Raw genomic sequence first — 27640 nt, forward strand, 5'->3', positions numbered from 1 at the left:
AGTGAATGGCTGAACTCTTTGATGTGGTCCTGCAAATGCAACAGTCATGCGAGCGGGGACAAATGTTCTGGGCTTCCTTTTAGTCTTAAGATCAAAAGAAATGGGATGAATGGGCAGGTAAAACAGACTCTGATGTTCACGAGGCTGAAAATTACTCTACAGTAGAATAAATTTCCAATCTGAACAGCACAAGTGAACGCTGTTTCTGTTTGTGATGTTCTGATATCCCAGCGCATTTTGCTTCCTCTCTCGGCATTAGCGGCCATATTAACCTAAATCCCAGACTGTCCTCAGCTAGTGCCAAGTGTGAAGCTTGGATTCATGTTCATCTGGCCTTCACGTGAGTGAGCACTGAGGTGACCTATGGTAGGGATTACTAAAAAGGCCATTATTTTCTGTCATCTAAACTCACACTCACACACAGCCCTTTTTTTTCTCCTTTTTTTTTGTGCATCGCCTGCTCCAACCTACTGATTTCTGCTCTGCATCCTCATGGAGGTGATGAGGCAGAATGCATGCTCATCCTCTCCCAACCGCTCTGCTACACCACTACTGCAACAGTAGTGATTCCAGTCACCATCGTATCAGGATATCCATATCTGAGGACTTGCTGTCATCGAGGAGCTATAATCAGCTTTGCAATGACTGTCCTCGTAGGGGATGAAATCACCTGCTTCCACAATGCGCTGCTGATGTAATCGCTCTCTACAGTGGGTAGCTTCTGCCCTTGGTGGCGCACTAGCATATGCTGTGAGGAGAATTTCTGCAGCAGCTCATGGCAAACTAGAATCAAGAAGACCCTCATTAGCAATGTTCCAGTGGCAAAAACAACATTATGTTGTGTTGCCCACAACGAGCAGCTGGCTACAGCCACAATAAATACAGAATCTCTTTTCAGCTTCATTTACACCATTCGCTCTGGCCTGTGCAGCTTCAGACTGCTCTCAGAGCAGTAAGGTGGTTGCAGCTCTGGAGGTAGATCGGGTCAGCTACTAATCAGAAGTCGAGTGTTTTTTGTTGGAAAAGGTCAACAGACATATGGGTTTGTTTACTAGTCAGAGGGTTAGTAGTTTGATCCCAGACTCCTCCAGTCAGCATAAAGAAATGCCTTTGGGCAAGAAACTGGACCCCAAACTGGACCTGATGCATTGATCCTTCATGAAAGTCAACCAAAACCGATTCTGGCTTTAGCGGGTAGCTAAAAAGCTCTAAAGCCAGCTCAAAACTAAAAATAGAGCTGAAAATAAGTGATAATGTTCCTTTATAACAACAGCATGTGTATATTGCATATATAACAAGTGATGATGCATGAAACTTGTTTCTGCAGCCGTGGAACTGCCAAAAAATCATAATATAATGAAATAAGCAAAAACCGAAACACTTTTCCTGCTTTAAAGACACGTACATGGCATGATACACTGCAGTCAGCATCTGCACCATGAACTCAGGGTCCAACAGCACTCGGTTGCAAGGTTCCCTCCAAAGCTTCTGCTGTTGCCGCGGGAAGCCGCATACACACAACCTGTGAATAGAGATTTTTACTGGTTAAACAACATCCCTTTAACCTCTGTGGAAAGCACACATCAGATAAGATGAGGCTAAATGGGAAGAACAACTAAAGGAAACATCAGACACTTCCTGAGGAAACACATCAAACACTGAGCGAGGGGAACAAAATCTTAACTTCTTGAGACTCATAGAAGGTTAGGCAAGGTCAGCCAGCAGGGCGCTCACGTCTTTACTGTGAGGCTAAACTGAAAGAGTGAGTGCTGTTCTCGTGCTCTGAAGTCTTCACAGTCACAGTTTGCCATCTGTCTAGACTAGACTGAGCTTGCTTCAGGCGTTGTCTGTCTGATCGGTCACAGTAGGCAGCGATTCATATCCTGAATCGTCTACATGCTGCGGTGGAATAATTATCTGCGTCATATTGTGAATTCCACATTGATCCTTTCTCCTTAGGGCGTCTCAGTGTTTCCAAAATAGACAGATGGAGACAGGTATCCAGCAGTAAGGTTTTTGATTGGCCAAAAGCACAGTCAGTTCAACTCATTTCAAATAAAACTGCATTTATCAAATCCTCCTGCAAAGATGGCAGTCTGTACTGAGATATGGTTACACGGCCTATGAGGTGTTTTAATCCTAATTTCTGGAAAGCAGGTAATACAAAAAATGTGTCATTGCAGAGGCTGGTTATCACTTGGGTGGAGAAAATGCAAAACAAAAGAAGGTACACGCGTTTTTGTTTTTCTTACCGTGAGCTCATCCTACAGACTGACTGATAGGAAGAAAGGGGCATGTAGACCACAGCAGAGTTGTAGCAGAGCATGAGGAAACACAGCACCTCAAACCTGCAACCAAAAACACACTGTTAATCTAATCAACTTAGTCCAAAAAAAAAAGTTGGGAAAAAAGGAAATATCACTTTTAATCAATATCATACCTTTAAAGTATGACACTTTCACTGAGAACAATTATGCAGCGTGGTTCAAGCAATTTATCAACTCTATGAAGTGTTAAACAGTCTGCTTGCCTAAGCACTTTTGTGCATTGTCAGCCAGTGTGCCGCTTGTAGGTGCATAGCCTTACATACTGCAGTAATCGCCCTTAAGCTCTCCACAGACTTCTTATCAATGATGCAGAATCAGTGACACTAAAGATTTAAGTCATCTTGAACTCATAGTGGATAGCATACTTGTTGCTGCGGGTTCACCCAGTAAAGAGATTATTGTTAAAATATTTGGCAAACCTACGCAACTCAGAAGCTTTGACAGAGAGGGGCCAAGATTATACTAGCTTCTGGGAACAAGCACGGACAGTTGTGTACAAATAGTTTCTCCTGAAGGACACATAAGTAGATGGTCCATTTCAATGTAGAGCAACATGGACACACACAACTGTCAGACACAAAACCTCACTTTACCCAGTGATGGCAAAATTTACATCACTAGGAGTCATGCATAAAACTAAAGAGGGTGGCGCTGTAGAACACACAGGTGAGATTTGGGTAGTATATGTACAAATTACTAATAAAGTCACTGAAAAGCAACTGTAGCATAAGTTCTGTGGGGGAAAGTGCTCTTCCTTCTAGAAGTTATGGGAAAGGCTGATCAGGCCCACATGTAAGCGTGACAAATGGAGCAGTTCATTCATATATATATATATATATATATATATATATATATATATATATATATATATATATATATATATATATATATATATATATATATATATATATATATATTCTACTGTAATTGACCACTCAAGGCACTTTCATACAACTTGCCTCATTCACCCATTCATATGGGCACTTTTTATTTTCTTAAATGGAAGTGCTTTCTATCCAACTTTCACACATTCTTACGAGCAACTTGGAGCCCAAGGATGATTGGCACGCAGACTGGAACAGACAGGGGATCGAACCACCAACCTTTATAGGGGACCTGCTCTACCTCCTAAGCCACAGCCACCCCAAACAACAACACAGAAACTGTGAATTATTTAATACAAAAATTTCCATGACAACAACTCATCCGTGACCCTCTGTGTTGTGACAAAACTGTTTGATAGTTGTTTAAAAAAAATAGAGAGAGAGAATAAAAAGTTGGTGGTACTCAAATGGAATCGATACAGAACTCTCCCTTTGTTATTATTAGCCTTCAGCTTCCATATAGCATACTTTATTTCCTTAAGTGCATATTGAGGGAGGACAATGAGGAAGCCCTTGAATCTAAGTGGCCTAACTGAGTCTGTGTGCAAGGTGGATGTAAATTGCTTGGTGCTAGATCATCAGTAGCACTGAGCTGGCACCTCTCTGGAGCTTTGAGCCTTCTTCTCATAAACACTATCTCACGCCCAACTCAACAAATGGATTTCCAGATAAGCTAAGAGGCTTGGTCCTGCTGAAAACCATTCAGTATATTTATGATGCTCTGTGTTTATGGAAACCAGGGGGCCACCCTGCTCTGGAAAACACTAAAGATGATGAGTGTTATCTGTGCTTCCCCTAGATTATCTGCTATGGTGGTGTGACAAAATGTTAGCCCCCTTCCTTCCCCTGCCCGACCAAAATTACTCCAAGCGTGCATTGACGATTCAGTTAAACACAGAGTTCATGATTCAACAATAAGAAAGAAACTGGCAAAACTGGATTCCATTTCTGCCAGTTTCTTTCTTATCAAGGACAAAACCGCTGCTGACCAAAAAGAAGACAAAAGCTTGTCTCACTTTTGTCAAGAAACATCTTGATGATCCCCAAGACTTTTGTCCCATTAAATCTGGTATTTCAGGAAAGGAACATCATACCAACAGTGAAACATGGTAGTGGTAGTGTGATGGTTTGGGGCTGTTTTGCTGCCTCAGGACTTGGAAGACTTGCTGTGGTAAATGGAACCATGAATTTTGCTATCTAAGAAAACATCCTCAAGGAGAATGTCTGCCCATCTGTTCGGTTGTGCAGCAGGACAATGATCCAGAACACATTAGCAAGTCCACCTCTATGGCTTAAGAAAAACAAAATGAAGACTTTGGAGTAGCCTAATCAAAGTCCTGACCTGAATCTGATTGAGATACTGTGGCATGACCTTAAAAAGGTAGTTCATATGAAAAATCAGGAAGGGGGCAAATACTTTTTCACACCACTGTATATGTCACGGGCATTTATGTATATCTGCTCATTCTATTGCTTCATTTCTATGCAAAGATCACCATAGCAGCATAAAGTATTTTAGAGCCAAAAAAGCTTTCAGACCTGCCAAGTCTGGCCAGAGGAGGCTGGGCGAGCATCAAGGCTTACGATCTGATCATCTTAAAAAGGTTTTATAGATGGTGTACAATAAATAAAGTATTTTATTAATGAAAATAAATTAGTCAAAGTTTGATTCAGTATGGCGAGTTGCACCTTGAAAGACCTCTACCACTGCCCCCAATTGAACAAACAGGGATCTCAGTGTGTATAAACTACAGCTAAACATCTAATCTAAATCTAAATCAGTACCTGTTCTGCGCAGTGAAGGTCTCTCTCTGAGGATGGAGGCCGCTGTACACCACTCTGATCAGGTCATGTTGACAGAGCGCTCCCTCTGTCAGTGCCATTGACCCCAGGCTAGAAGGCTATAAAGAAAAACAGTTCATTAAACATTTCCCAGCTGTGGCACCTTTATAGCATGACAGTAAATGATAAATGGCCCTTTTCTTTGTTTAAATGGAAAACTATAACAAAACTTTGTGGAAACGTGTTGAGAAAAATGGAAGAACCAGACTAGGTTTACATGTCACAAAAACAAACTGTGGGGATTGTAGAGACAAAGTAATCCAGCTTGTTCATGGCCTGATGTTGTAATTTTTGTTGTTTTGTTTCATTCTCTTTATTTTTATTATACAAAAGAAAGTAAGTCTTCACAAAAATTACCCGAGTTAAATTTGTTCATGTATTAGTTCATACATATCATGACAGAAAGCATGACTACTGAACAGTCGGTAAAGCCAATGACTCCTTATTTGACCATTTCATCAAATATGTCATATACTTAAATGGATCAAATCAACAAAACTTGTTCAAAAAGAATTGTTTTTGAATTCTCTTTAGCTAAAAACTCTGAAGGGCACCAGAAATCCTGCAATATTGTGGGGAAAAAAATTCTATAAACAGAGCACTTGTGCATTCATGATCTTGTCATCATACTGATCATAAGACAAGACAGCAGAATTTGCTGTGTGGATCTGCTGTGTAGTTTCGCTGACCAAAATCCAAAGCCTTCAACCTCAATTATACAACATGAATTAGCATGTCACGTGGCCTTAACGATAGTTTTATATCCTCAGCAATGTGACTGCTATATGGTCTGACATGGTTTAACTTCCTATTTTAATCCTTGCCCTGTTACAGATCTGATATCTCTAGGTTACCATAAGCACAGAGGATAAACTGAATAACCAAGGTGTATTTCGCTGTCCAGCACTGTGTCATTCCAGAGACAAGCTAAGGTATTCAGGTTAACAAACAAAGTCATCTTAAATCTTCATGTTGAAATAAAAAGAGGAAGAGGTAACGACCGAGTGCGTGGCCTCTTTGGCTATGTCCAAGTGAGGATGTGTCACAAGGCCATTTTATTCTGATGGTGTGCAGACCAAAAGTCACCTCTAAATTGAATTGATATTCTGTCCTAGGTATCTTGTGTGACACTGAGCAGAGAAGGCGAGGCAGTGGCGCTGAGAAAAAACAAAAAGCAAGTGAGCGGAGTGTATGCTAATGCTGGAGGCCAAGGGATAAGGCCACGTGACGTGCAGAGCCGTACTACAGCTGAGGAAGCTTGTTGTGACTCACACACACACACACACACACACACACACACACACACACACACACACACACACTCTCCTCCATGCTTTCTTCACTCTCTCAGCATGGAGGATAGAGCCTTTCAAGCTTATAATTACAGCAATAAATCGCCCTCAGCACATGCTACACACTCAAGTCTCATCAACACTCGCACGCACAACTCAGAGACAAGCACCTACTGAGGGCTGTCACTCTGTGCTATGAGGAGTAAAAAAGGCTCTAAAATCTGGCTATGAGCTGCCAGTAAACAGTCGGTATGTCCTTTAAAACCTCTTGGTAATGGAATTCCAGGTCAAAGCAACAGTCAATACTGTGCCTGTTGTAGCAGACAGGTCAGCGTTTGCACGAAGCCAGTGTGACGGTGACAGCGACCAAAAGCGACTCAAACACAAAATGAACGAAAGTTGAAATGCTCTCATTTTAAAATCAAAGAAATCGACAAGTGCATAAATTGTTAAATCTTTTCTTATTAGATTTTTGAAAGACACAGATCTGGCAGAGAGGGACTAACACATACAGACAGCTAACTCCTCAAGGTGATGTTAATGAAAAAAAGACCTGCAGTGCTGGGATGTTGAGCTGCCACCTTCTAAATAGCCATTTAAGTAAGTCCTTCTGCAACTTGCAGAGTTGCAGTGAAGAGAGGCTTACCTCATGATATATCGATGGTTTGGAGAGAGATGGAATAGTGAAGGAAAGGAGCTTGCTGTTGCCATCTTTGTCCACGATTTCCTGCAAACCCAAAGAAACAGAGAAGGTGTGTTACTGAAGGAATGCAGGTTTGCATTTGAAACAATGATTCTGATACTGTGAGGTGGGCCTGCTCTGTGGGACATCCACAACCTTTTTTTTTTTTTTTTTTTAAATCAGCTACAGAATTAGGTATAGCAAACAAAATTTGAAAACCACTAAGAATAGCCTTGTACACAGTTAGAAATAGCTTGATCTTTGTGGCATAGTGCAGTATCCTGCTGGAAGCAGCCATCAGAAGATGGGTACACTGTGGTAATAAAGAGATGGACAATGTCAGGAAAGCCAACAAGGTCCAAACTGTGCCAAAAAATATCTTCCACTCTATTACACTAGCAGCAGCCTTAATACAAGACAGGTGGATCCCTGCTTTTCATGTCGTTTACTCTAAACTCTGGCCCTACAGTCTGAATGTTGCAGCAGAAATCAAGACTTATCAGACCTGGCAACATTTTTCCAGTCTTCTATTGTCCAGTTCTGGTGAATTGTAGCCTCAGTCCGTTCTTAGTGGAGACAGAACGGACACCTAGTGTGAATGCCTGCTGTTGCAGTCCATCTGTTTCAATGTTCAACATGTTACATGTTCAGAGATGCTTCTCTGCATACCTTTCTTTTAATGAGTGGTTATTTGAGTTTGTGTTGCTTTCATGTCATTCTGAAGCAACCTACAATGCCGGTCACTGCATAGTTTCTCTTTTTCTGAGCATGTAAACACTAGAGATGGTTGGTTGGGAAAATCCCAGCTGTTTCTGCAATACTCAGACCAGCCGTATGACATCAAAAACGCCAAAAGTGTCACATTCAGAGTCACTTAAATCACATTGTTCCACATCCTGGAACAATGTGATTTAAGCACATTTAAGCAGGTCATCTTCATCATTTCTACATGCCCAAACGCTGCCATGTGATTGGCTGATTAGATATTTGTAAGCAACTGAACATGTGTACTTAAAGAAGAGGCTGATGAGTGTATATTAAGCTTGTAAATGTGATTTTTTTCCCCTCTGTGGTGGTTAAGGTGCAAACATTTATCAGTACTGTTGTAGAACCGCCTATCACGCACGCGGTTAAGCCTGGTGTTTGTCTATTCTGCTGGCAGATTAAATGTCACTGCCAGAACCGGTGCCACTCAATTCCAATTTCACACTGCGATGGGTTGCACAAAGATTAACGCTTCTCTGAGAATGATGCCATTTCTACAAGTAATACCTGATTATCTGTGTTCCTGATATATATTAAAAAGAGGAAAAAATAAACATTTACGGATGTACATGAGAACATTTGTGAAACTTTCTCATTTCCCAGATTTATCCTGAAATTCAATTATGAGCAACTCAATAGGACTCAAGTGGCTATTACATGTGAGCATGACGGACACTGTTAACAGAATGAGTAAAGTTGAGACAACTTTTCTTGTTTCAGTTTGATCTCTCCCCCCATCCCCCTTACACTAATCAAAGTGGTGAGCTTTTCTGGTTTTTCAGACAATCTTTCTTATCTGCACTTCTCCTTGAATTTGTTGTTGATTCATGCCTTGGTGTGCCCTTCACTGGGTAACAGTACATCTCTGAATATCTGCGGCGACTGCTGAAAGCAAGGCTGTTTATCAAGGAGAAGTCATCGCTGAAGACAGGCAAGATGTCAATGAGCACGAGCAGTATGTACCTATGCGTGTGTGTGTAGGGTGAGTGGTATAGACTGAGGGATGAATTATGCATGGATATACCCTTAGCTCTGCTGGCTGTCATGGAGCTCTTTCTATTGATATCTCAAGCTCTTAGCACATTTCCCCAGGGGTGTTTCCTGGTGATGCAATCTATCTGCGCTCGTCCCATTATCCAGGGTTTTCCCTGTAGGTCGTCTTTCAAGTCAACAGACGTTCAATCTTAACAATGTTTCACTTGTATTAGATCTAAAGCACCTGTGATTTCCATTTAAAAAATGCACTTTCCCACATTCTTATCCAGGGATAGCTCAGTAGGTAGAGTGGTGGCCCCATGATCGGAAGGTCGGGGGTTCGACTCCACTGAACGGCTACCCTGAGGTACCCCTGAGCAAGGTACCGTCCCTACACACTGCTCCTCGGGCGCTGCACTGGTGGCTGCCCACTGTTTCACTGGGTGAATGGGTTAAATGCAGAGGAACTATTTCCCTATGGGGACTAACACGCACACTTTACTTTACACTTTATCCATTTAAATGTAAAGGCTCAAAATAATGCAACGACCTATATTCATCCATATAACCCTATAGCAGTCTAGTCACACCTCACAAATTAACTTCTGCCAACGAGGTTATGGGTTAGGAGGATTACTTGAAACCTTAAGTCTGGATCAATCAACTTTTGACTACTGTGAGACAAAGTGTTGATGTTCTCACAACTACAAACTATTACAATCAGATTCATGCTTGGCATGGTGGGGAAGCTTTAGCTTTGGCAGAGATATCCCTTTATGGATGATGATGTTGTAAGAGCAGTCGTCAAACTAGAACCAGGACACCTAATAAGCAGTACTCAAAACTGAGGAGGAAAAAAAGCTCAGCAGCAAACAGAAGATACTGGTTATGTTTGCAGGGTAAGCAGTTGACAGATCATGTGAAGGGTTTAACAGTGTGAAACTGGACACTGCAGCCACCCTTGTTCCATATTTCAGAATGAGTCTGTCCCTGATTCTGAATTTTGACAGTCAAATCACATTTGGCAGTTCACTGTGAAGATTTGAATAGTCGTTGCTTGTTTGTTTTTACTGTCGGGATACCACATGGATTTGTTGAATTAATGATCCAGGGAGCATTTCAACATTTCGGTTTTTTAAAAAAGTCCTTTAAGGCTAAATTGTATTTAACTTTTAACAATTTGCAAATGAGCCTTAAACAAATGAAACAAAACAAAGATATTAGCATTGCCTGCTAAAAACAAAATAACTGAAATCTCTGTTCAAGTTACTTCACGGCTGATTGCAGGAACTCTACTGGTATGCACTGCAACACTTTATGGTGGACCTGGTTATCCACAAGGTCGCGTTTAAGGCTCAGCCAGTAACAAGACCATCGCTCTGCATCGGGCATGCTACTGTAACCAGACCCAGAAAGGTGAACACCTACCAAGTTATAAATGCCCAGAAGCAGGGCCTCGATGCAGCCATTGCTCTGACGATCCCTGCTGGCAGTGATGCGCAGATAAACCCACACCAGCTCGGGCAGGAACTGCAGGGTGAAGCGTCGCAAGCGGTCTTCGGAGCTCCGGTACAGCTCGAACAGCTGGTGGCACACAGGCTCCAAGAGCTGGATCACAGATGGAAACAAGAAAATGCAAATTAACAAATTAACACGAGGTCTGACACCTTACTGGAATTTACACCATGCTTGTTAGGCTCTCCCAATAAGGCAGTAAACAAAACTAAATATGGAAACTGAACTGTATTTTTCTGTATATAAAATGTTTAATCCATTTATATTTAACCCCAATATCATAAAAACCAATAAAAGCTGTCATTAATACCGTTAACACAAAACAAAAACAGTTTATAGAACATCTAAAATGGTCCTCTTTATTTTTGTTATACGGGGGTGTATTTTTAAGCTCCTGGATGCTCATATTAAGCATAGCCAAGTTTCATCAATGAGGTAGTTTCTTCCACTGGCTCCGTATAATGCTGATGAGAGACAGTATCCTTCTCCACCTGCTGTTCAAACCTTCTGTCTGCGAGGAACAGCCAGTAAGATAAAAGCTAGCTTCAAGGGAGGGTGGCTTTAAAGGAAGAGGAGCTAAAACAGCTCGTTTCAGAGAAAGAATGAACTGCTGGGATGCACCAATGCCTAATATAAGATATAAAGACCTATAGAGTTAAAAATGAGCATAATAGGTCCACTTTAAGATAATTAAATTCATGGAAATGTATGTCTAGGTTAATATTAAAGAACAATAGGTTCAGGATGACTGCTATAAACTATTACCTCCCATTAGCCTCAGCAGCAGCCTTTTTAATAGCCTGCAGAAATGGACTCACATAGCTCTCGTTTCAAAACATGAACGAACGCCATTGTAAACGTAACACGACAGAATGGACAGATGGAGGGAGAGTCTCGCTTCCAGTTGATAGTGCGAGATGCATAGAAGCAGAGGGGATAATTCACTACAACGAAAGCCTCGGCAGATGTAGTGTCAGGGGAGGCCAGCTGAGCCACAGCGTTTATACAGTCCAGGGGTCAGTGTGAGTGAATGCCCACACAGCACGACTGTGTAAGTGTGTTGTACATGGCTGACTGGGGAAAAAGGCGGCAAAGAACTTGGCAAGGCATTTGCCCTTCATGTCCTCAGCTTGACAACAAAAAACAACAGCAACAAAAAAACATGCAAAATTCAAGCACATTACACTCTCCCCTACTTTATCTCTCACACACAGACATGCATGCACTCCTCAATCACTTGTGTCATCATTAATGGGATTGTGCAGCCAGACTGACAGCACTAATGGAAGTTAGATCCCTAGTTGCTTGACACTCAAAGTCGACCGTGAAATCGAGGTGAAAACGGGGCCAGAAAGAACTGGAGGCACCAAGTGTGTCATTAGAGCCAAATTAAAGTCCTCTCTCATTGAGTACCTCAGGCCTTTGCTTAGAAACTGTGTCATTAGGTCCCTTTAAAGTACAAAACACCGGTCTAGCTGTGCAGGTGCAAGAAACATCTGCTTAGTAAGAAAAAGATATTGAGGTGCTTGGGCACTGCGGTGACTGTGTCTTTTCCAGCTTTGGCTGCGGACGCTTTAGTTTGTTAGGCAAAGCACTGCATACAGGGAACACAGTGTACCGTCTCACAGGCAACGCAGACGGCACCGCCATTGTGCCTTCCATCATACACAACAGCAGAGTGTGTTGCGGTGTGCATGTACGCCCTGCAGACACGGCTGTGTGTCAAGTTTTTTTGCTCAGTGCCAACAGAAACAACATCATGACTCACAAGCAGCACATTTCCTTGAGCTAAAAACCATCCGTCTGCATGTGCGCGTCCTCCGTGTATTACCTCGTTGTTGGGGTCCTGGATGACTCTGTAGAGAGCTGGGACCAAGGACTTCTTTAGATGAAGGCTGCCGGCGTAGCTGGGGATGTGGGTTTCTGGTAAGGACTAAAGCAAGGAGACACAAAGGACTGTTGAGTGATGCAAACAACTTCTACGTCTAGCCACAAAACTAGAGAACAAGTAAAGACTGTGTGTAATTCTACATCCTGTATTCAATTGTTTCACAGCACACAGTGACTTAACTGTGTGTCAGCATGCTGTGACATGTAAGAAGTCCCTTGATTAAAAATGGAAGCATCAAAAAAAGACTTGAAAAGATTGACTTCCCCAGTCGATGAGTTTGACAATGTGGTAGGTGAAGTAAGAAAAGAAAACTTTTAGGAAAGCATAGCTTTTTGATAAAATAACTCTGAACCTAACAGATTGATGATGTCTGACATCCTCAGAACATCCTGGGGTGAAATCCTTCAAATGGTCAAGATCGTGTTTTGTAGATGACAGACGGCAGCTATAGCCTCTCAGCGTGAGAGTATGATCATTTTGAGGGCAGAACACAATGTGCCTGGTCTGCACCACCATGAGTCATACCATTCTATTCTCATCTTTCCTCCTTTCTCTAGTTTTCTGCTGTCTTTTTCCATTCCTCTTAATGTACTGCACATTATTTCCTTCTTTTTAGCTCGTCATCACCTTTGCACTTTTCTGTTTTGTAAATGTGCTGAACAGACTTTTGCATCAGATTTATGATTGCTAAGGTGACAGAAACTTTGTGGCCGTGTCATAACGGTTTAATGCACTGTACAAACCACAGTGCTTAAAGGAACCCATTCCTTCTTCACAGAATGAGAAAGAAAAGTGACATAAACACTTTTTTAAACTAGTCTGGAACACCAAGAGTGAAGCAACATTTATTATTAATTAATTACAGTCAGCTAACTACTTCAACTGAAACACTACAAATACCAGCACCCCCCCCCCCCCAAAAAAAAATCATTTGCATTGCCTACTAGCCAAACTGTCTTAACCCAAATTTTACTGAGTGGGGTCATTTGTGTATATTTTGCATGCCACTGTGATATTTTTAAAGCTATTTTTTCATTACAAGAATATGAATGAAAAAAATAATGAGACGCTTGCTAGCCTGCTATTGTAGTCTTTAGCCTTTTAGATTTGCTATTTGTATTGTTAAAAAAAAAAAAAAAAAAAAAAAAAATCAATTGTTGAGATAATATTAGCCTTTTGTCACTAATAGCTGACAATGCAGCTGAGCTTAAATCTATACTGGAAATGACAAGCGGCACTGTGCAATACATTGAGAAACCGCAAACACAGAAAAACTATTGTTAGCGCTTCACAATTAATGAGTATGTGAAATTGCTTTCAGTATCTACTAGCATTTACAAGAACATGAGGACATGAGGCTGGAACAGCAACTCTTGCACTGTTCTTATATAAAAGCTAACTGATTACTGAAAGCTGAATAATCCCATAATTTATATGCATCAAAAAAAAAAAAAAAAAAAAAAAAAAAAAAAGGAAAATAAAAATGTATGTGAAAACATGATGAAGCAGATATAAGCAGCTACTTTGCTTGTGAGTTCAAAGAACAAACTATGCACAGTACATTTTGTGTAGTACAGAGAGGTTATGCTGATTAAACACAGCTGACGATAGGCCCGAGTTGACCTAAGCTAGCCACTGTTCTTGCTAGCGTTCACTACATTTAATTAGAATTTACAAAGGACTGAAATGTTAACGAGATGACAGATGCACACAGTTTTTACTCTCAACACTCTTCGCCACAGCTGTTACACACACAGTACGCAGTTCCTCTCTCGAAAAAAAAAAAAAAGAGAGAGAAAAAAAATAGCCTCCAGGAGTAGATTTCATAGTTATGACTCATGAATGAGAGTAGCGCAATCGAGGGCCTTTACCTTGAATTCTGAGAGCCATTCTTCGACAACACTGCGTTCTGAGCCCAGCATCTTCCTCAGAGACACCCCCCCCTTTGGCTGCCTGGTGGACAAACAGAGGCAGAGGAAGGTGGTGGGTACAGTAATGGGAAGGGAGAAAGGAAAACACAGGAGGAGAATGAAGACAGCAATGTCAATTTTATTTACAAGGAACCTTTCATTACACATAACCTCAAGGTGCTTACTAAAGAAGATAACATAAAAAAAATATGTAGTTTACAATGTCTTAAGGCAATAAACAACACAACAAAACTTCCCAAAGATTTCAAATACAGAACAGGCAAGTGTATGTACTCCACATAAGTATGAAAATATCCAAGCTGTGACTAAGCCCAATAAAAACCAGGCTTAGTAAAAGCTGTGCTTGGTGCTTTTTGGGCTTCCTTATTAAACAAAGTCCCATCTGTTTCTCGATAACAGCTAACATTTAGATTTAGATTTTTCAGTGATAATGAAGGTCAAAAACAAAAGCTCTTTCAGGCAACTCATGTTCATATGTATTTAATAGGACATTTGTATTTTTCACTAGAAAATGAATGTCATTTTTTTCTGGAAGTGTTACCACATAACCAGCTTCTAACCAGGTTAAATCTTCAGTGTAACCTAAATCGGCCAGATAAAAAGAGAGCTACTTTAATGACACGGAACTCTTCATTTAAGCTCAACATAACTAACCAACTAGTTGTGTACTACACACTGGTGATTTTCCTTTGGTGTCAGGTCAAAAGCTCTCTGGTGTGTGCCAACATTTGATTTTATATGCAGGGGGGGAAAAAAAAAAAAAAAAAAAAAAAAAAAACTCTGTACAGTGCAAAGGCAGTACCCCAGAAACCATTTACCTTGGCCTGTGATTATAACCCAGCAACAGCAAAAAAAAAAAATCATTCTGAAAGACAACATTAAATCTCATGGGTTTTGAAATAAACAATCAAACATGAAACACAGTGATGCTAAGTGCACATCAGTTCCAGTTAACACAAGCGGCAACATATAAAATCAGCAGCATGCTGTTCTTATCCTCATTACAATGTTATGTAACAAGTCAGCTCGGAGCCAGTACCTGTCACTGCAAACATGAACCACCACAGGAATTCCTTTGAGCTTTCACTCTACAATTCAAATCATAGATGACGAGCTCATGTCTTCTTTCATATATTTGTAACGTCAAAGAACGTCACAGAGCAGAACGATATGGTGGTTAAAAATGGCGAGGGTTTTTAACATTTACAAACAGGACATTTTCTAGCTTGTAATTCATAAAGAGAAATGAGTAATGGGATAGCATCTTCGGCTTCGGCCGCACAGTTATCCTTGGTTCTCTTCTCCATTTCCAGCAGCTAAAATTAACTTCAGCAAACTGTGCAAAGCCATTTCTCCTACAGAACTCACCCCATGGAAAATATATTCTCATTATTTATCCCGTGAAAAGATTTGCTATGAACGAGACGTGTGTCTCAGCAAGGGAGAGGAACTGTGTGTGTGTGTGTGTGGATTGGCTGAGTGAGAGGTGGTGAACAGTCACAGGCAGTGACAGTTTGGATACACACTGAAGGTGATGTTGCATGGACCCAGTGTGCCAAGCTGCCACAGTGACAGAAATAAACAATACTTATGTAACAGCAGATGCACTCTGCAGCTTAAAATCAAGGCCATCCTCTCTCTTGATTTGACACCAATGCCCTTCACCAAAGACTACCAGGATTAATTTACCATCACTAACCTTTAGGAAAGCTACTAAGGCTACGTTCACACTGCAGGTCCTAAAGCTCAATTCCGATTTTTTGATCAAATCCGATTTTTTGGTCTGCTTGTTCACACTACAAATAATCTGCAGATTATACAATACAAATAAAATGTTCACGTTTCTCCAACGCTGTCTCCCCACAGTTTCACTAACATCTACACGGGATGGCCAGGAAGCGTTCGCGATGTCTTTTCGGGCGCTTCTCTGGCGCTGATAATTGGTGTCTGTCTTGTGTCAGTGACGTAAAAGATGGATTTAATGCGACATGACCGTTCAAACAGCAGTCGCTTTCTAAAACATCAGATATGTATTGGATTCAGTACCACATACGAAAGTGACCCAGATCGGATTTGAAAATATCGGATTTGTGCTGTTCACACTGTCATGATCGGATATGGGTCGCATAGGGTCAAAAAAGTCGGATTTGATGTGCTTTCGCCTACAGTGTGAACGTAGCCTAAGAAGAATTATTGCTTAACAAGAATGACAATTAGTCTGACTACTCTCACAACCCAAAGATACACTGTAACATTAAGTTAAAGATGCTGTGCTCTTTCACGTCCACATCCACTTTAATGGCTCTTTAATTGTATTTTAGTAGAAAGACTTTTTTTTAAACTAAAAACAAAATTCACATTGCTTATTAGGTCTTGTAAAACCTATTTACTGGCTGAGCTGTGGTCAGACTTTCTGTGAATATGACTCAACATTTAACATAACATCAGCTCGGCCCAGTGCTTTTTCTAGGAAAAACCTCTGAGTCTTCTTTAATGATCTTGTTACTTCGAGGACACTGAACCTTTCTAAAAACTCACTGACGTCTCCTTCCACCAACCTCTGGTGCTAGAGCGCTGTCTGTTTTGCCCTGGTGCCTTTTGAAAACGAACCCACATTTCTGTGGGAGTGAAAAACCGAAAGGTGCTCAGTGGAAATTGGCAAAATTTAAATGACGAGGAAAATCATGCTGGGAAGAATCTGTACTGCATCTGTGAATTATCTGTGAATTTCTCACAGCAGTCACTCCCAAAGTGACTTATGTCAGTGATTCTAGCTGTGGGGCCAGCAATTTTGCGCTGTTATGCCTCTTACTGGCACAAAAATGCAGATTCTAAATTAAGCACTGGGCGTGGGGTGGGGGGGGGGGGGGGTGTTACTTCACTCACGTACACTAAACAGTAAAATGTTTTTCTCCCTTCCTAACAATATAGAGGTTTATTTATTTGTCAGGCATTCAGCATTTGCTTGGCTTTTCCCCACTTAATTCGTGGTCAGTGAACTTGACCCCTGGAGTCTTTTACAGCATTTGAATGCAGATATCTTATAAATTTCAGCCCATGCAATAGGTTTGTGCCTCAGTTTTGGTGAAGGTGTGGTTTCAGTATTTTCTTTTTTTTGCTGTTGCTTACCACTAACTTGCTGATAGATATGTTTAAATGTGTCATGTGGTCTAAATATGGTGACTTCTGGCCAACGTAAATATACCCAAAACACTAACACACTCCAACACAGTAACACATTAAGTGACACCATTGCCGTCTCCATTTATACACGTGTATGGTGCTGACCACACTCTCAATCGCTCGGTCTTCTGCTCCTGCCTTGTCACAAAAACGTGCCCCCACAGAATGCGACATGTGATAGCAGAGAGTTGCAAATAAACTCATTACAGCTGCATCTGGGTCAGTGTACTGAGATAACACTCTAAAATGTGCAAGTTAACAGAACTGAAAAAGTTCATAAAAACAGAGATTATGCAGGCAGTTACGGCACACAGTACTCTTTAGATTCAACAGCTGCGTGTGGGCAAATTTGGAAATATGCATAAAAATGACTTTGTCAGACAACTAGATTTAGCAAAAAACTGCTTTTATCTTGTAAGCCTGAAACATTGTAAGACTACATGTGCACAGTCCCACTGCTCACACTGACAGTAAGCCATACTGCTGTGAAACCCCTGTTTAATCTTATTCGTTAAACTCGAATCCTTCCAGGCCAGAAAATGGGCACAAACTCTAAGGCCTGTTTGAATGTACATGCTTTTTTTTTTTTTTTTTTTTAAATTTAGACCATTCTGCACAGTTTAAATAAAATATAATTAAAAACAAAACTGTGTTCTTCCTGCCAACAGATACAGACACCAATAGCTGGATAAAATGAATCAAATGTGGAAAAGCTCTCAGTTGAGCTTCTCTTTTTTAAATCTACATTTTGATACCAAGCTCATCTTCATACTTTTACATTTTAATAGCCACAAATGTAGCTTATTGCTGTGAAATAGAAAGAAAAACTGTTATATAGAACATCTAAACACCAGTGTGGACACTGATGAATCTCTAGGTCCTGAATTAGTTGTTGCCGTTTGTTTTTTTTAAATACTTAAAATGTGAAGGTTCACAGAGGGTCTCAGGATCAATAGAGCTGCAGATGAGAACTACTGACACTAATCACAAGGAATAGGATGTTCCCCTTTAAAGTTTAGTAAATTAGGTACAAGGAACAACTTGTGCCAAAAGAAAATTTTCACAAGCTAATCAGGCAATTTAGAAACAAACTGCAAAGAGAGCACCAATTGTTTAACAAATGAAAAATGGGCAATTAATTTTCCCCAGGGCTCACATGTTTTGGAGGGTCCCACCAATTGGCTTATAAAGAAATAAAATGAAGACTTCGCAGAATTGAGTTTAGATTATTGGTGCAGTCTTCCACAGTAGTCTCAGTTTCTCACATGGCCCTTTGAGAAAAATTAAATAAGCGGGTCAGGTTAGATGCACAAGTGGATTTTCTATGGAATGACCTTGATAGCATTAATCAATGCTAAGAAAGCAAATGATCTGTAATCAACTCTCCTTAATTCAAATGTTTTTATGCAATACTTAATTACTTCACTACCTGTAACCTGTCTGTAACTTGTCCGTAACCTGAGAGTTACAGATCATTCCCAATCATGTGACTTTTGTTGACAATAAACAATTTAAATAAAGTTTCGTCTGGCTACTTATTAATACAGATATCATTTGTTTGCACACTGGTCAAAGAGTTTCACAGCTTACAACATGTCTTCCTCCAACTGTACCTCTCAGTCTTTATTTTAAAAATGAACTGCAGACAGACGTGTAGAAGCAGAACATCCACATCCAGAGGCTAAACTTTAATGCACAAATCTCAGGGTGCTGCAGATAAGCTTGACAATGTTACAAAACAGGATCAAAGGAGAAAGATATCTGATTTGCTGCAGGGCTGCAGGAGCTGAGCAGATGATGAGATGAACTGGTGGAATTTTGTGTGTGTGTGTGTGTGTGTGTGTGTGTGTGTGTGTGTGTGTGTGTGTGTGTGTGTGTGTGTGTGTGTGTGTGTGCGCGCGCACTTCTTAAATCCGAGTCTGTGAATTGAAAGGCTCTCTTTTAGTCAGCTTGTTCGGCTCTTTATGAGGCTGACTCATTTGTTTCCTCCGGCTTGTCAAACCGTCGCTGAGGCAAGCTTGTCAGTTACCATGGGAACAATAGTCAAGTCCTTTTCAGCCACTGGTAAATATTCCCAAATAATAACTCTTCGTTTTCACAAACATAATTTAGATTATATCGCTGTAAGTCAGAGGTTGGATACAACGCAACATGATGTGTGCCAGCATTTGTTCTCCTTCGTATGTCTTTAGCACCGCAATGTTAAAATGGTTTTCAAAGAAAATAAGCAGAAAATGATCAAGAAACGAGCAATGAACAAGACGGTCATGAATATCAACACTACAAACAATGTGAACAACATAATGCAGTATACATCTATGCACTTACCTCAGTGTCCCAGAACTCAAATCTCCGCTGGGAGATGCAAATGGTTCTCCACAGTGTCACACATCTGTCACTCACTGAGGGTCACCTGCAACAACAAGTAAAGAAGAGACCCATCAATCACCATCACAGGAGAATCATCCTCAAGACATTTAACTACAGTCGTACTGTTTAAAATTACTGTCGTCGATGATGGTGAACAGTGTCTATCCATAATTTCCCCAGAGATTTCATAAATGTGTTTGACCCATCTTTGCTGGCATTGGCTAGAATTTAAAAAAATTTAAACATTAGTGCTATCCTCATTAGAAACTGACATCCAAACAGACGATGCAGTGTAAGCAACATGCTAGTCAGTCAAGCAAGTAACTTGGAGTGACACAGAATAAATCAATGTAGTAATGGAAATTTCTGAAATGTTAGCAACCTTTAAACAGCCCCATTTTTATCACTTAAATTTTTAGTTTAGTTGCTTTTGTTTAGAAACACCTGTGTATGGCTTTACAGATGTCACAATTCAATTCATCCATCCATCCATTCGCTTCCGCTTATCCTTTCCAGGGTCGCGGGGAGTACTGGAGCCCATCCCAGCTGTCATAGGGCGAGAGGCGGGGTACACCCTGGACAGGTCGCCAGTCTGTCGCAGGGCTAACACATAGAGACACAGACAACCATTCGCACTCACATTCACTCACAGATTCACACCTATGGGCAATTTAGATTGACCAATTAACCTATCCCCACTAACTGCATGTCTTTGGACTGTGGGAGGAAGCCGGAGTACCCGGAGAGAACCCATGCAAACACGGGGAGAACATGCAAACTCCACACAGAAAGACCCCGGCCTTATGGTGGAATTGAACTCAGGACCTTCTTGCTGTGCAGCAACAATTCAATTCAATTTTATTTATATAGCGCCAAATCACAACAACAGTTGCCTCAAGGCGCTTTATATTGTAAGGTAGACCCTACAATAATACATACAGAGAAAAACCCAACAATCAATATAACAGGAAAATATTCTGCAAATCACAAGCTCACAAGTCCAATACTCATATGCTCAATAATCTGCCAGCCCAAATGATTATAAAACCTGGTACTAAAGGTTTGCAAAAATAAAACAACAGGGACGACCTTGCGGGGTTAATCTAATGGCCACTTGAGGCTGGCTCCAAGAGAGAGACAATCCCCACAGACTGTCATGTTAACTTTAGAGAATTGAAAAGCATGTTTACAGCCTAGTACAAAGAGAGGTTGGTCTCTATGGATAATAAACACCTTTACAACAACCTGACAGTGAGTGAATCTTTATTTTAAAACTCTTCTTGGATACCGGGGTCAGAGGCACGGCCACCTTGTCATAGGTGCACCCACAGAAGGAGCTGTAGCTATCTTTGTGCTGTTACAGCATTATAATCAAATTATACTACAAATAATAAGGCCCGCTGCCTAGGGCTGCTCAATTAATCGAATTTTAATCACGATTACGATCTGGGCTTTCAACGATCATTAAAAATGACTGAGCCGATTATTAGCCCCTCCTTCATTTATCCGCGACACCTTAAAGGCCGGTCCGTGAAAATATTGTTGGGCATAAACCGGTCCGTGGCGCAAAAAAGGTTGGAGACCGCTGATTAAGAGGACCCGAGGGAAGCTCGAAAAGCTAAGCAGAAGTTATTTGGAGAGTGACTGATGTTGGTTGAAAAGAGAGTTTAAAAAAAAAAACTTCAGTGGTGTTGCACACTATTTTATATTATTTTTTTTAAGTCATTGTTAACCCTTTAAAGCCGGTCAGAGCTGCACGCTCCGTTTTGCGTAACTATTGTTAAATCCCTGTAGAACCTGAACCGTGTAAGCTAGCGCAATAATTTGTTTTGCATATGAAACCGGAGGAGTTGTACTTACATCTTATGCCATCAGCTTGTCCTCGGTCACGGTTTCGTTCCACATATAGCTTTGCAAAAATTGCATAAAAAGCGCTTGCAGGAACAAAAACATAATATTCCAGAAACACGCTTTGCCGTTCCTATCAGCTGTTCGTAACACTTCCCACAGTGAAATGATGCACATGCTGTTTTCTTTGCAAATTTGCATCATAGGATTGTTTTTTGTTTTTCCTGCAGTATATAAAAATTGCTGTATCTCCAAAATAAAACTATGAAGACACTCAAAATAAATTTCCTGTGGTGGGAAACTATTTTTTGCAACTTTTTTGTATTTAAAGTTTTGAGGGATAAACCTCTTAAATTTCTCCAAGTAGAAATATATGTAAACAAAACAAAAGCGATTTTCAATTTTTTTTTGTAGTTTATTGCACTTTTTTGCAATTTATGTAATTACTATGGACTTAATGCATACATATTATTAAAATATGGGCTATAACAGTTGTATTGATGTATAGCAACTTGAAATGCTCCCACAAATGGCACTACAGCATGTAAAAAAATAATATAAGCTCTGGTGGACTTGGTTCTATAGTAGGTCTTAAAGGGTTAAATAAATATCGTCAAATAATCGTGATCTCAATTTCAGTGAAAATAATCGTGATTATAATTTTTGCCATAATCGAGCAGCCCTACCGCTGCCTTATATAAACTGTACAAGATGTTTTTGCTGAAGTTTTGATGAGTTAAAATTTTGTATTTATTAATCTGCTGTCTAGCACTAATTAGGCTTTTGTTCATAAAATGGTAACAGTTCCAAAATAGCCCACGGTGCTGACCAAAACACTAATGGCTTCAAAATACCTAATCCGTAACTACCCAGGGTCGCCTTGGTTATGACCGCCTTTATAATATCTATGGCAAAAAAAATAAGATTCAGTTAACAATTCATTTTAATCAACATGTCAATTGTTTTCCAGTGTATTGCCTGTTTGGTCTATGACACGTCTGAAAACAAAAAAGCACATCCACAAGGAGTGACGTTAAACACCCATTTTGTCCAAAAAATGTCAGCAAACTGAGTCATCAACTTATCTTTTCTGCTCTAAAGATTGATGCTTTGTAGTAATTGCAAATAAACTCCAAAATGAGCAACAGCAAATGACTCAAGTGAGAGATATGCAGTCATGAAAATGGACAAAGCAGCTGACGATACGGAAACCAGGGGGACAGTTGCTACAACAGTTCACTAAAAGACACACAGCAATTGTGAGAAACATTTCTACTATGGAGAGATGCATTACCAACAAGCAAAATCATTTCTGTGTCATAATGGAAACCCGTGTGCATTTTTCTCTAGTACTTTTGAAGGTTATTTTGAGTCACGGCACAAGGAAATTTTCAAGCTCTTATTGTTGCATAGCAACAGTCAGCTGGCCAACTTGTTGTCCTCGCCTGCTAAAAATGCATCCTGAGGATCCACACCCATAACATTTCACTGCATTTGACAAAATAAATCATTGTTTAGTGACACGCAAAAAGGCTTCTGCAGATCCCTGAGAAGCAGAAAGAGCCACATCACCGAGCGACCCATTTGCTGTTAAGTATTTCGAACACAGCCTTGTGTTTATCTGACCGAGTCTTACATTAGCAATTCATCACTAAGAGCCAAGGCAGTCCCATCTGTCTGGGATGATGTGTGTACCCTCTCCACCTATTGTAAGCTCTAAAGAAGGTGTTTATTTTCCGTCACCAGATCGAGTATATTCATTCTGTATGACTCATCAAATCTAAGGGTAACAGCGGCTCCGGGTTGAGTGAATAGATCAAAGAGAGGGACAAGGACTGAATAATAGAATACAAACAAAATCTGTGACCTAAGTAGATTACATGTACGAGGACAGAAACGTGTTATATAAAGATAAGGTTTGAAAGATTTTATCATTAGTTCTTTAGAAACAGAAGTTAGAATAGTTCCCATTAAATGTGATCACTGTGTCTCACTGACTCTATATGGTATAAAACGCAGTATCTTCAACCCCAGGGTGGGTCTATAATAGTTTTTTCATTAACATGAAAGGACTTTATCAGGCCCTACCCAACACACAAGCTGCTCAGGAATATTTGAAGAACATGACATAATCCCAAGGCATTAATCTGGCCTCCAAACTTTAAAACTTTTAAACCAGCCAATTACAACAACACAAAATTAGCTGACACTTACTTGGGTGATTCCTCCCGTCTCCAACCATCTCATTCCCATATTTGCGTGTAAACTGTGCACTCCAGCCAGCCGTCACTGTTGGCTAAATATGTCATGCACCTAATGAGGTCCCGGCCAATGACAATAGGCAAACTTTCCTTGAAGGAATGCTCTTCCTCTATGCAAGACCTGCTCATTGTCCTTTGGCGGGGCTCACAAGGGATCAGTAGTGTGCCAACCCATCCTGTTTACAACGCTTCCAATCTTGTGTCACAATTCCTGTGCTCAACACTCTGCTAAACAGTGCATACAGCTAAAACAAAACCAACTAACCAACCTATTAAACTACACTAAGTAATTTGTGCACTTTGTTCCAAGACAGACCAGTTAACACACAACACGCTCCACTGTAAATTTGCAATGAGGCAAATAAAAGTTAACATTTTATTTGAACTTTTATTTGATAAAAAACTAAAAGCTCAGCTATTCAATGGAAAGTAAAAAAAGAAAAAAAGAAGTTAATTCAGGCATGTCTGACATTAAGTACTGGAGAGCAAAGCTGCCATGTGGAAGTCTCGACTCTCATGTAACTAACAAACCCCCCAAACCCCAGTTTTAAGTTGTTCAGCCTTGTAATTCAACAACATACATTACCCCTATTACCCTAACTCAGAAGCTGCAAGGAGTCCTGCATCATTTTAGCATGTGGAAGGAGTCACAAGGGTTCACAGCAGTCGTCAGATTGCACAGTGCTACAGACATGAGGGCGGCTCCATAAAGCTATACTAAGTTAAACGCTGATGCTTTGAAATTCAAACTTATATGTGTTTTGCTAAAGATACCAAGTTAAGATTGATTGGGATGTAAAAAGTTTTGCAGTTTACGGTGTAATAGACTAGAGTACAGAATTTGTAAAAATGGTCTGAGGACTTTTTTCTTAATATTTATAATAATCTTACTATAATGATCGTAGTGTGCATATGCATGTATACATGTCTGAATGCCTGTTCCTCAACTCCTCCTAGACGTGTTAATCAGTCTGGTTTATATAATTATTGTAGGGTCTTTAGCTTACAAGATAAAGCACCTTTAGGAGACTATTGTTGTGATTTGGGACTATAAATACATATTTTTTTTAAATTGCTTTGAATTGGGTGAAACGTACTATATAAAACTGCTAGGGTACCAGGATAATCAGCATATAAACTAATTCCCCAAAGCTATATAAAAAACTCACATCCTTACAAATGATATACTTTAGATGACCTCAAAACAAACTGCAACATTACAACTACTTCATGTGTATGTTGTTGAAATTATGTGACATTTGTAAATACGTTTTTGCTAGCCATTTTTGTGATCTCACTATATTCGCTGATATAATGAAGATAAATGGTAACCTGATGAAATAACATGCGTGTCCATATAACTAGCAAAAACCTCCTCTATTTGATAAAAATATTGCAAGAGTTTAGTCTCAACAGAAGAATATTTTATTAAAATCCTCACAGTATTAAGGTGAAAGAGTGATTTCATTCACATCACCTGTTACAACTTAGAAAGCTGAGTAGCCTAGTCACACAGACATACTCTGTGAAACCTGGAATCTCTGAGTCTAAACACTGTGCCCATAGGCTAAGCTTTCAAATGAAAAAACCATCTTAAAATCTGTCAAGCTGGTAAAATCCAAAAACAACATAATCTTAAATGCTGGGTCAAAGCTGCTGTGTGTGCCATGAGCCGTCTCCTCTCCTGTACTGACTGGATGGACGTACACGGCTAACAGATGCAACACTGAGACGTGTTCAACCCTAATGGACAAACACGTTTATGACATTAAGTAATGAGTATGTGTGCCATCTGTGTTTATCTTACTGTCTTAATACGTAAACCCTTTAAACTTGAGTTTTACTGATGGGCAATATACTGTACAACCGATGATTGTGTCAGTAAAATAACAGGAGACACATGGGCGACAATGCGTGACATGAAAAAACACACAACCTTAGGAACTTGACGCCTTAGCAGCTGTGTGTACAATAGCCATCATTCACTACAGACAGATGAATCACACAGGTTTCCGTGACTGAGAGACTTATTAAACCAATGTCAACAAACGCAAGGTTAAAGCCACACAAGGTACAGAGAGCCACTCTTTGCACTCGGAGCAGGGGAGACAAGATCAGCACTCAAGAGCGTTACAGTTATTCTGTCCTGGTTATAATCAACAGCAGAAACAAACTATGCTTGTTTGTGTAAACAAAGATAAACTAATCAGCTTGGACTTTTTGGCGACACAGTTTCTATTTTTTCTAGCAAGTGATGGCAGCTTTGTTGTTTTTGCTGCTGAATGAATCCCTGTTGACGAGCAGTCATGAACAGACCCAATCAGACAATCAGACTTTTTCAATGAGCATGCCGAGGAAAGAATTTTCAACTTTTTTGGAAATTAAAAAAAAAAAAAAAAAAATTCACAACCAAGTCAAGGTAGATGTGCTACAAATTTATCTTTCACCACATGCTACAAACATATGTTGGAAAGTGAGGGTTCAAAACAGACTTTAGAACCATCTGCAACAAAAAGGAGAAACAGAAATGTTTTCACAACAGATGCAAATGTTCGAGTAGCGTTAGCCAGCAGTGTGAAAACTGGGTGCAGTACCTTTAAGTAGAACTTGCAAAGTCCTAACACTCTGGCAAAAATGTAAGTCATGTTCTGCAGATACTGTGACAAGTGGTTTGTGATCACACCAGTAGTTTCTTTCATCTACACCACCAGCATTTCAACTTAATATGAGCCAGCAGCTGTAATCAAAACTGATAAACACCCACAAAGTTCAGTAATTCAAATATTCAGTGTCCATTTTGAAAAGCGGATTTCAGTCACTATCCGGTCGTTCAGTGATGACGTGACGAATCCTACTTCCAGGCCTAAAGTAGTCTGCGTTTAATATGGCTTTTGTGTTGTTAACATGTTTAATGTTTTGTATTTTCTTCTATTTAATCTCAAAAAGCTCCTAAAACAGTCAGTGATCACTGTTGACCTCCCTCGGCTTTTATTACCGCTAATCATTTATTTAAGCTCAGTTTTTAAAACCTTAGGATGTAACTACAGCCCAGCCCATGCAGCAGTATATGAATGACTAACCTCCTATTGTGGATGGATTATCTCAGTTGTTCTCCTGGCTGACGTTTGGTCCTTTTACAGCATCCTGCCATGCGATTACATTTGTTCCTGACCACCGAGAACACTCACGTTAACTTTTATTGAGTGGGAAAAAAGTTAGCTTGTTTATATTATGCTAACATAGCTGTGTCGCTAGCGGTCACGTAGCACATCATTATATACCAGCTAGCCAAACTTCAGTAACCTTACAAACGTCACTGCTGTTTAGTTTTCTGTCTTCATTTATGCTGGAAGTGATAACAGAGCTGTACGTTTTAATTTGTTTCCAAAACCCCGCAGTCAAGACATGCTATACTGTATTTAGATAGAAGCTAGCGAGCTAACTTCCTGCTAACTTCTAACTCTGTTAAATGTCATAAATTCCATTTTCATGGATGCCTGGATGTTAAACTCAATTGTTACACCTGGTAGAGCAGAACGCTGATCATTTTATTAAAGATGAAAGACTAGACAGTTTTTCAACTCTCAGTAAGCCCATAGTGATCGTTTGATATATGGACCTGCAGCTGAGTTTAGGCCCAGACACGGCTAGTGACGTCAGACTTAACGACCGGATAACTTCATCAAGCAAAGCAGTGTTTCCCAACACCAAATACCAACAGCCTTCCAAGTATTTTTGGTGAGTCATTAACATTTTGATTATGCCACCATCAACCTACAAGTGGGCAACTCCCCTTGCTCCAACTTTGGCAGCTATTTGGATTACAGTTGGGTTTAAGCTGGCTCACTCCCACAATTATGGCAGACTTTGATAT

General features: G+C 40.2%; 1 protein-coding gene across 5 annotated transcripts in view; it reads right to left on the reverse strand.

Moving 5' to 3' along the window:
• The window catches only part of LOC101465475 (hyccin 2), a 50278-nt gene that overhangs the window by 10023 nt on the left and 12615 nt on the right, over positions 1-27640 (reverse strand). For all 5 annotated transcript variants that reach the window (XM_004555472.5, XM_004555468.5, XM_076875112.1 and 2 more), the window contains exons 2-9: positions 19616-19700; positions 14045-14126; positions 12114-12215; positions 10196-10375; positions 6992-7072; positions 4997-5112; positions 2253-2348; positions 1406-1522 (exon numbers count right to left, since the gene is read on the reverse strand). In XM_004555472.5, the coding sequence (XP_004555529.3) occupies positions 1406-1522; positions 2253-2348; positions 4997-5112; positions 6992-7072; positions 10196-10375; positions 12114-12215; positions 14045-14095 (743 nt within the window). In that variant the 5' untranslated portion in view covers positions 14096-14126; positions 19616-19700. The remainder of the gene's footprint in view (positions 1-1405; positions 1523-2252; positions 2349-4996; positions 5113-6991; positions 7073-10195; positions 10376-12113; positions 12216-14044; positions 14127-19615; positions 19701-27640) is intronic.

This window comes from Maylandia zebra, linkage group LG16, assembly GCF_041146795.1.
Source record: "Maylandia zebra isolate NMK-2024a linkage group LG16, Mzebra_GT3a, whole genome shotgun sequence".
Classification (NCBI taxonomy): Eukaryota; Metazoa; Chordata; class Actinopteri; order Cichliformes; family Cichlidae; genus Maylandia; species Maylandia zebra.